Raw genomic sequence first — 10,514 nt, forward strand, 5'->3', positions numbered from 1 at the left:
GTACTACGTATTTGTATAAAACCGTCTTACATAAGACTAGCTAAGCTGAATACACAAATTATTGTTTAAGACAGATATATCTATCTTGAACTTAAAACGAACAAATAGGATAGATTAGACAGAAGCAAAATGCCTACTCCGTAGAAACTATAAAAACTTGTCCGCTATTCGACCCATTTTACTCTTAAATCCCGACAATTGTTGTATTGTTTAGGTAATGGAGGTATTTATTTTATTTTTCTATTGTTTTTGGTGTTGATCAGGAATATCCTATCAACAACCGCGGCAATCTCCTTCAAGGTACTGAAGACAACTTAATGGGTACACTCCTCCCAAGTTCGACCTTTTCATTCGCAATAGTCAGAAATCGAACACCGTAACCACTTGCTTAAGAGATAGAATCCCTTATTACTCACATCAGACAACTTTGGTATTGTCTGGTAATGGAGTTGGAAATAGCCAATTTATCAATTTAACACAAACACATATAGAATTAGGAATTACCATTAAATATTAATACATGAAAATGCAAATTATTTCATTCAATCCATAGAGAAAAAAAGGAGCAAAGAACTCAACCAAAATTGTTCATTGTACTGTAAATTGAAACGAAAAAAAGTAAACTTCTGTAGTTCTGTTGGTTTAAGAACTATAATAAGGCATTAAAGAGCAATCTTCTGGCCTTCTCAGCTTAATCAATGATAGCACATGACACAGATTCTGGCAGCAGTATTGTCATTTGGAAAACTACAGTGTTCACAAATCCACTCGCTTGTTACATCAGCTGATCTTGTCACACGGCTGCTGGTTCCGACATCCTCCTCTGCAGGCCTTCGTTGTACTGACTCCCTTGAGCAAAGCACTGTACGGAGAGCCTTCATGTCTGTGTAACCACGCTGTATAGCAATCGCCATGTTCTTGAAGAAATTCTTAGCCACACTGATTCAAGTCATGAAATTTAACTCAGACTTAATTCCAAATCTACGGAGTTACCAGTACATAAATGTCAAATGTTACGCTACTCGTTTTTTACTGACTCAAAGAAGGTGTTTCCGAATGGTCCATGATGTGAATTATGTAAAAGCTTGAGCTATACTTAAGAGTTAAGACAAACCTCGACTTAAAGCACAGTCTTTCACGGAAATCTTGGAATTCTGCAGCTGGTGCATCAGTAGCAATGAACTTTCTCAGTTCACTAGCAACAGTACACAGGTGTGCCATCACATATGCTCCTTGCCCTGCGCAGCCACGCAACAATTCCATATAAAAATCATGAACAAATCATAACATTAATTCATACTCGTATTTCATACGACTACAACATCAGAAAGAACTTACTTGATAAGTCATCGAAGAGAGACCTCCTGTTTTTATCCTTGAATGCAAGGATGTAATAGTCATACACAGACGCCCACTTGAATACTCGTTTGCATTCTGCTATCTGCAAGGAAGATACAAAACAGTCAAAAGGAGGAAGATAACCCTCGGTGAGATAAAATATTGTATATTTGCTTCGTGATATGTATCGTCTTATTACTAAAATTTACCTGTAGCCACACATCTGTAACAAATGAAGTTTCAGATAGCTGGAGGCCTTGTTTTTCAGCCAGGATTTTCAGCTGCAGTCAGAAATACAGAAAATTACGCGGATTTCTTAATGAATTAGTTAATGTACCGATGATATCCTGCTGAATCTAGACGCAATATGACATGATGCAAATCTGTACATAGCTAGCAATGAAGTCCCAATCTTCGATTTGACCCCTCCTTGGTACTTCTGACTGATACCAGTAACTCGTTTGACGAGTAAAAACAGACTTACAGATTACAGATGGATTAATCAGATGTCATTAGATATTTATTAAATATATCAAAAAAATGGGAGTGTGTCAAGTATTACCTCTGCAAGTTGCAGTGTTAGAAGTTTCCCAAGGGTTTGGTGTTGATCCTGTAAGGGAAGAAACAACGGAATTAAAAGTCATTATCCAAAAATAGAATTTAATAAATATCTTAGTTAGTCTAATACCAAATATCCATGAATTGACGACGACAGATCCAAGTTAGTTACCCTATCAATATCATGCCAGTGTTCGAGAGTGTCCTGATATCTATTCAATTCTTTCGATGCAATTGCCCGATCTTCCGAAATTTCAGCGACCTATGGCAGAAATACTGGTGCATTAGTAATAACTTCAATGATATAATTATCTATCAGTCAAAAACTAAGAGCATGGAAAGTTACCTCTATAAGCTTCACCTCGGTGCATATATGCGTAAAGTAATCAGCTGCCCAGTGACCGTTTTCCAGCCAAGAACAAAGGCATGTTCTGTAATATATAGACAGTATTTAAGTATTGAACCTTTGTATTATATAGTTGATGATCCGAGATTCCGAGTAAATTTTTACTGGCGAAATTACTGAAGAAATGAAGAAAGGTGTGGATTTACTTGCAGAAGTGATAGTTACAGGATGGACAACGCATATGCTTGTTCTCTCCGTTGACCTGCAGTGACTGCTCACATATTGGACAGTTTCTGAGAAACACTGCTTGCCTAAGAGAAAACAGACCGTGATTAGGTTAAGATCGGAAGAAAATAAGGTTAACAAGTCAACTAATGACGAAAGAGTGAGCTAGATACCAGTTTTGTGTCTGCTTTACAGTTTCCGCAGCCCAACAGTTAGCAACTGCGCAGCTAACCGGTTCATGGGATTCTTGCAAACACTGCAAAAGGAAAGCAATCCTCAGTGTGTAAATAAGGCAAGCTAACCCGAAAATAAGACCGTCTTATGTGAGACAACTGACTGCAAGACATAATGAAATGGAATGAAAGAAGGCTTACCCTATAGCAAAAGGTAAAGAGGCATTTGCAGGTGAACCTTGATATTGTTTTACCAGACTCGACAAGTACAGCATGATTGCATCCAAGTGTAGGACACAATTTTCCCTGCATAAATTTGCTTTGAATAAACCAAACGGAACATCCTTTATCTTTTCCTAGATAAATGAACATTCGGTTGAAATATATCATACCTTAATGTTATTGGTGAAGTAAGACCTCGCGAAAAGACTGGAGTAGAGTGTCTGATCACCTTGCAAGGCCAACAGACGTACCAAATCCGGATTCATAATAGCATTACAGGTTTCCACAGGGCATCTTACTATTAGACAGTGGTGTATAAGTGATTTCTTGATTAAATCTGCATGAAAGTAATATCATCACCAGACCGTCTCATATGAGAATTCTCGTTAAAGAACAGCAATGAACGGAAATTAATGACTGTCACAAGTCAAAGCAAACCTTGCCAACATGGATTACAGAACTTATGACTGCAAAATGCATCATAACACGGATACTCAGCAGCAATCCCTGAACATTTTGCGCAAGTCGTCTGTCAAAAATTCCAAATAAGTTCAAATTATCAGCTAATTATGATCAATGACAACCTAAACAGTTCAGATAAATCAACATTTCGCAATATGCTGTCTATAAGCAAGACGATAAGAGTATAAGACTATTACATCTTTTGTGGCGCGAGAATTCAGTCCTGTAGCAAGATTTTCAGGGAGGCCAACTTCCTTTCGAGTACCATTTGGGTCTGCAATCCATGCCTCAGTGGCAGCTTGAACATTCCTACCATATAACAAATTGCTTAGTTTAATGCATAACTAACAAAAACTGACATATAAGTTTATCCCCAGTCCCTTAACATAAATATTCTGCGACACCGTCTCATATTAAGATAAATTTCCATTTTTGGTCTTATATGACTATATGTATGACATAAACATTCTGTGGCACGAACCACCAGGGCAGAACAATACAACGGGAAGGGGATCGGATTTCCTCAGTCCTATTGTCCACAATAACTCCATCTTAAAATAATGTGGTACGGTGTGACTGTGAGACGCTCTAATTAATAACAGCAGAATGTAAGACCGTCTGAAACTAGAATTTAAGTTTTACAATGGTTCCGGAGCTAATATGGAAAGAAATGCAACCTCTTTCCGTCTCAGTCATTTGTTTACTTTTTATATTTATTGTGACGGATATTCTAATCAAATGTAAACAAAAGAATAATTTAATATTATTTATTATTTCTCATCCACATCTCATCCATTACTTCTATTTGTGACCGTTAAATCGCTCCAATCGATAATCTAAACCGTTGAATTCAAGAAATGGAGAGGGGAGGTAATGGAGATGATCCGAATCGGTAAAATAGTAAAATACCAGTTGTAGTGTAGTAAAAGAATTTTTGCTTCAGCTCTTGAAATCGGAAGAGTTTTGAGTACAGTGTTGACATCTTCCTCTTGGTACTGTCGGATTTCATTCAAGAACACAATCTTGTAGGAACCCTAATACACATACGAAAATACAAAAAAATTGATTAAAAATCAAAAATACTATTTTAGGTCAAAATTGAATTTTCCGTATGAAAAAAAGATTGTGATTAATAATTCGACTTAACAATAAATCAGGTCTAGTACGGGTCGGTAAGTTAGAGTTCGTCATTGTTGCACAAGAATTTACGTTGGAGAGAGTTTTGGATCCGGTTTTGCATTGGTTGTATTTTTATCAAGTTAATTAGGGTTAATTTGTGACGATAATAAATGTTCGGGTAAGATAATATGGGATTAGGTCAGTTTTGGATTGCGAATCAAATTCAGATCTTTTGCTTAGATGCACATCGAGTACAAGTCAACTGGTCAAATCAGTTTTAATAATCTAGATTGAAAATCAAACAAAAGTCTTAGAGACCGTTTGATTTTTAAGGTTTTCATTTTCCTGAGTTATAATGTTATTCATCTATTGTAGATGAGTGATTTTAGTGTTTGGTTTTCATTGGAGTGAATAATAAGTGTTCATTCAATCATTCCCTTTGTTAATGTTTGTTTATCATTCACTTTACCTATTTTCAGGTATGTATTTACGTCGTTATCCCGATATATATTCCCCCAAATCTATTTCCTCACCTCTTATGGGTTTCCAAACCCTTTTCCCTATCAATTCCTATTAGTTGCTCTCTCTTACGGTGAACCGTTTTGATTTTCCAAAAAGAAGAAATTTTGTGACCATTTTAAGCTAAATGTGATCACTTTTGGAAAACAAGTTAGCATAGCTAGCTGGACCATGCATTGTGGTTACATTCAACCCAAAATGGTCAGAAAATTCCGTCTTTTTGAAAAAACGAAAATGGTCCATCTGAAACAATAATTTGCATTTCCCAATTATCTTCACTCACCCGTCACCACTCAACACCACCAACCATAATATTACAACATAGATTTCACTATATAGAGACGATATGAATCACTTAATAATAATATAAAAGAGCATAGAGAGAAATATATAGAATGGGTCGAATTGCGTTAGGCGCTTCCTTGAGATCGAAAAATAACACCTTCATGACTACATTAATTACCAAATACTGTGTTTCTCTTCCAAAATATGACAATATGTTGCTCATTGGACTTCTTTAATAACATCAAGAGGAACCCCCCAGACCGACGATCGTCCAATGCTCAATAATACATTTAGTAAAATTGTTTGACAAACGTAAATATTTACAATATATAAGAGACAAAAGATATAAAACACAATTAAGAGGTTTCTATTATTTAGCAATATATCGAGGATAGTTATACGCTTTCGAAGTTCGTTCTTAGTAGCCTAAACATTTTGTTATTACAGTTGGTTTTCCTTAAGATTAGTCACTTTATTTTTTTAAAAAGATGATATTTTGAGACCATTTTACAGTTAAACGTGATCACTTTTGGAAAACAGATTACTATAAACAGTAAAATTAGTTAGATCATTGTGGTTACATTCCACTCCAAAATAGTAAAAAAATCCATCTTTTTGAAAAGACCAATATAATCCTATTAGAACAAGTCATTCCTTCTGTATATTCAGTATAATATTGTTATCTTACTAACATTATTTTCTCTTTATTTGTAGCCTCTGGTTATGGTAATTGTATACCCTAGAATGTACTAGGAACTTGTATATATATCCTGATTATTGAGTATCAGGATATATATATACAAGTCCCTAGTACATTTCAGGGTACACAATCCTCCTACTACTAAGAGAATAAAAATTCTCTTAGTTTTCCCTCCAAAAAGCATATAGCTAAATAAGGTAATAAATAAATTTTTCTTTCATTACATTATTATCTTTTCAATGAATATATTCTTATAAATAAACTCTCATATTTTAAATAAATTCATAATTATGATTTTTTTCATTAAAATAAAATAAAATTAATATTAAACTATAAAGTATAAGTTGCTAAATTTTTCAGTAATGTAATAACTATTACTGTAGGGAATAACTTGACACATTCTTACTATTAGCTTCGTGACAAAAAAACATTCGTTCAAATAAATTCACAACTTAAATAAATTTTTTTATTAGTTTTTCATTTTAATTTTTTGTTTCATATCAAAATACAATGGAGTGAACTGATAAATATTAATGAGGTGCAAATTTAAAAAATATAAATCCTCCTATATACTAAGAGAATACAACTTTTCTAAAGTTTTCACTCCAAAGTGCTCAAACTTATATATTGAAATAAATTAGATTTTCATTTATTAAGCTAATTTTCCATTTAAAATAATCTATACATAACAACTGTATTCCTATTATTAATTTCGTGATGGAAAAAGAATTTTTTTTGAAATAATTTGATGTAGTTAAAATATTTTCATAAAAAAACACAATTCATGGAATTATTCAATTCTTTTGATTTATTTTAATATTAATTATTTTTTATAAAAATTCGTGAGATATAAATCTAAAATCTATAACTAATGCACTAAAAATTAAAAGGCCTATATTTACCGCGTATTTGCGCGGGATCTACACTAATTACCATAACAAGAGGTTACAAATAAAGAGAAAATAACGTTAGCTAGTAAGATAACAATCTTATACCGAATATACTAGAAAGTATGATCCGTTTAAAACAAAACTTTATGTTGCTATTAGCCTTCTCCACCCGATAGGAATAACCAAATCTTATACTTTGAACATATATGTTACTCTTCTTATATATAGTACTTCTAACATATAAGAAAAATACTACGGAGTATATAATAGAAGAGTATAAACAAATTGGTATAAGATTTGGGTATGTTGTGGACAAACTTAATAACAAAATGTTTGGCTAATAAGAGCATGGAACGAAGGCGTATAAGGGCATTAGCAATAGACAAACTTCAAATGAGGTTTGCCTAATGCTTTATCACTCAACACACAAATCTCTCTAACAGCAAACCTCAATACAACAATAGACAACCCTCTTAAATATAGACAAACCTAATAAAAGTATACTACATGAGGTCCACTATCACTCAGAACCAAAAACACAAACCTGTATACAAAATTGTAACTATTCTCATCTATGAACCCCAACCCTCATTCCCAACAATAGATAAATTTGTCAACAAACCTCTAAAAAGTACACAAAGCTTTGTTGACAAACCTCTATTGTTGATGCCCTTTAACTATCCTTGATACGAAGTATATTGCTAAATAATAGAAATCTCTTAACTGTGTTCTCTATCATTTGCCTCTTATATATTGTAAATATTTATATATGTTAATCAAATTATTTACTAATTATATTACTGAGCATTGGACGGTTGTTAATTTGGGGACTCTTCTTGTTGCTACTGAAGGTATCCAACAGATTGTCATATCTTGGAAGAGTAATGCATTATTTGGTAACTGATGCAGTAGATAGGGGCATTATCTATCTTAGGAAAATACTTAACACAATTCGATCCAGGCTATATCTTTCTCTCTACTCTATTTTATATTGCTGTTGATTAATTTATATCTTTATATAATTAAATCAATATTGAATATTATTCACGGTAATATAATACTCCAATTTTATGACATGTGGGGTCGTGGAAGAGATGGGGGTTTTGACTAGGCGTAGTTGAGTAAATTTAGATTTGGACCGGAAAAATGGACCGGATCGGACTATTTTGTTTGGACTACCGAAACCAAAAAATGGACCGGATCAGACTATTTTGTTTGGACTACTGAAACCAAAAAATGGATCGGATTGAACTATTTTGTTTGGACTACCAAAACCAGACCGGATTCATTTAGATTAAGTTCTCGATCCACACTTTTTGAAGTTTCAGTTTTCGATCAGTCGGATCCAAGACCAGACAATTTAGGTCTTGACCAAATGGACCGAAATTTAAGTGTTTCGGACTTTCGGCCTTGTGGACTAATTTTCGCAATTTAATTAAGCAAATATTTATCTTCACGAGAATATTACAAACTTAATTTTGATGGTTCTTTATGCTAAAGATAATTTAATCAACTAGTTTATTTAATTTAACGAAATTAAATTTTAATTATTATATATAAAATTAAAAATGAAATATTAGTATAAATTTCGGTCCAAGATAGGACCCTTCGGTTAGATCCAAAACCAAACCTTTTAGGTCTGGCCTTTGGCTCACCTCAATATTTGTTTCGGTCTTCAAGTCGATCCAATTTTGAACTGATGCTCACCCCTACCGAGACTAAAATGTCTTTCATTTCGTTATTAGTGTTACTCAAACCAAACACCCCCTTAATTTTGTGTAATTTTAATTGCAATGGTTTCATAGGTGAAGATTTACTAGGAACAAGGATTGAATTAAGTAACCCTATCAAAATATTTTTAGGTCGTCTTCGACCTTTCACAACTTATTGATGTACGTTAACGTTTAGATCTTAGTAAACTTAAACATGGAATTGTATATATTTCGTTTCAAATTTAACACATTTTAATATCAACATGCATGCAAAATGAAAAATAACGTTATTTATCGGTACAAAATGCATGAACAATAATTAAGCCAAAAAAAAAAATATAATTTAAATTCCTTTGTCTTACCTTCAAATGGCTAGGCACTTCATCCATTTCGTTAAGAAGCTCATAATCAATTTCGTTACAATCATCATCATCATCATCGTCATCATTATAACTGTCGTCGTCTGAGCAAGAATTTGCATCAGGCAACTCCTCCTCGTCTTGAACAATTTCAACCTCATTTTGAGGTTGATTATCATCATTGACACCGGTACTAGTAACGTTCATGTTCTCGGGTTGATTATCGTTGACGATACTAGTGACGTCCATTTTTTCGGGTTGGTTTTCATCGACAACACTAACTCCTTTCATTTTTAAATCTTGAACTTGTTCCATTATGGTTGAGAAAAAAAAAAGTTAAAAAAAAAATTACTTTGATAATAAGAACTAGAAAAAAAGTGCTCAAGGTTTTTAGGGAGTAGAGAGAAAGGATTGTGAAATGTGTGAGTAAATGTGGTTGAGAGTAGGCTCTTTTTATAGGGAATTATTAAGATGTAATACGGTGAATCGATCTTGAATTTTTTTAAGATGATCGTTATATCATATGGAAAAAGGTCGTTATAGACGTATATAACGATCTCAAACGATAATTTTCTATAACGGAAATTTGGATGATTTTCTTCTCGTTACAATGTATGGAAAAAGGTCGTTATAGACGTATATAACGATCTCAAACGATATTTTCTATAACGGAAATTTGGATGATTTTTTTTATCGTTATAGACGTATACAACGATCTGATAATTTTCTATAATGGAAATTTGGATGATTTTCTTATCGTTATATCGAATGTAAAAAAAGGTCGTTATACTAGACCTATATAACGATCACAAACGATAATTGTCTATAACGGAAATTTGGATGACTTTCTTATCGTTACATCGAATGTAAAAGGGTCGTTATAGACGTATATAACGGTCTCAAACGAGATTTGTATACCGGAAATTCGGACGATTTTCTTATAAATTTGAAAGGAGATACACGTACTAGCATCAATTTTTGGTGTATAGGCTAATTTGTTTCATTTTTGTGATGGTCAAATTAAATTATAAATCTGCATTTTGGGTATTGTATCAGATCGGATATTATTGTCACATATGGTAAAATGGTTGATTGTTCACCATTTTTAATCAAACACTACGTGGTGAATGCGTGGAATTGAGAAAGTATGATTTTTGTTTTGTTTTGTTTTAAGAAGATGAAAATATCTTTTCATGCATATATTACTTGTCTTTAATTTCATTAAAATGTAAGAGTAACATTGTAATAAGTCGAATTATTAATATGATGACGATAATTGACGTATTGTAATAAGTCGAATTATTAATATGATGATGATAATTGATGTGTTTAGTTAATATATATTTTACGTCGTTCACTTAAATTTAATTAACTATGACTTTACATATCATTATTGACTATTAGTCCCGTTCTAGGGATCCGGTTTTAAAAACTAATTATGAAAATGGTAAGCATGGAGACTCGAGTAAGTTATTTGGTCGAGAAAATATAAGGTGAATTTACATATCTATAGAAATTTTGTCTTTAGAGATCGAATGTTTCTTCGAGATTGTTTTACCATAAATGTTAACTATATATACGAATGTTGAGTTAGAAAACATAGTTA

General features: G+C 32.9%; 1 protein-coding gene across 1 annotated transcript; it reads right to left on the minus strand.

Moving 5' to 3' along the window:
• Positions 1-529: 529 nt before the first annotated feature.
• Positions 530-4,574, minus strand: LOC141609484 (putative E3 ubiquitin-protein ligase ARI8). The gene is made up of 15 exons (XM_074428535.1): positions 4,472-4,574; positions 4,234-4,358; positions 3,522-3,633; positions 3,301-3,391; positions 3,033-3,199; positions 2,842-2,946; positions 2,641-2,723; positions 2,449-2,553; positions 2,243-2,327; positions 2,069-2,158; positions 1,901-1,948; positions 1,548-1,619; positions 1,339-1,441; positions 1,115-1,238; positions 530-939 (listed from the first exon to the last, which is right to left on the minus strand). Exons 5-15 carry the CDS (start codon positions 3,126-3,128, stop codon positions 696-698), a joined length of 1,155 nt encoding a protein of 384 aa, XP_074284636.1. The 5' UTR covers positions 3,129-3,199; positions 3,301-3,391; positions 3,522-3,633; positions 4,234-4,358; positions 4,472-4,574; the 3' UTR covers positions 530-695.
• Between the last annotated feature and the right edge of the window lie 5,940 nt (positions 4,575-10,514).

This window comes from Silene latifolia, chromosome 10 (assembly GCF_048544455.1).
Source record: "Silene latifolia isolate original U9 population chromosome 10, ASM4854445v1, whole genome shotgun sequence".
Classification (NCBI taxonomy): Eukaryota; Viridiplantae; Streptophyta; class Magnoliopsida; order Caryophyllales; family Caryophyllaceae; genus Silene; species Silene latifolia.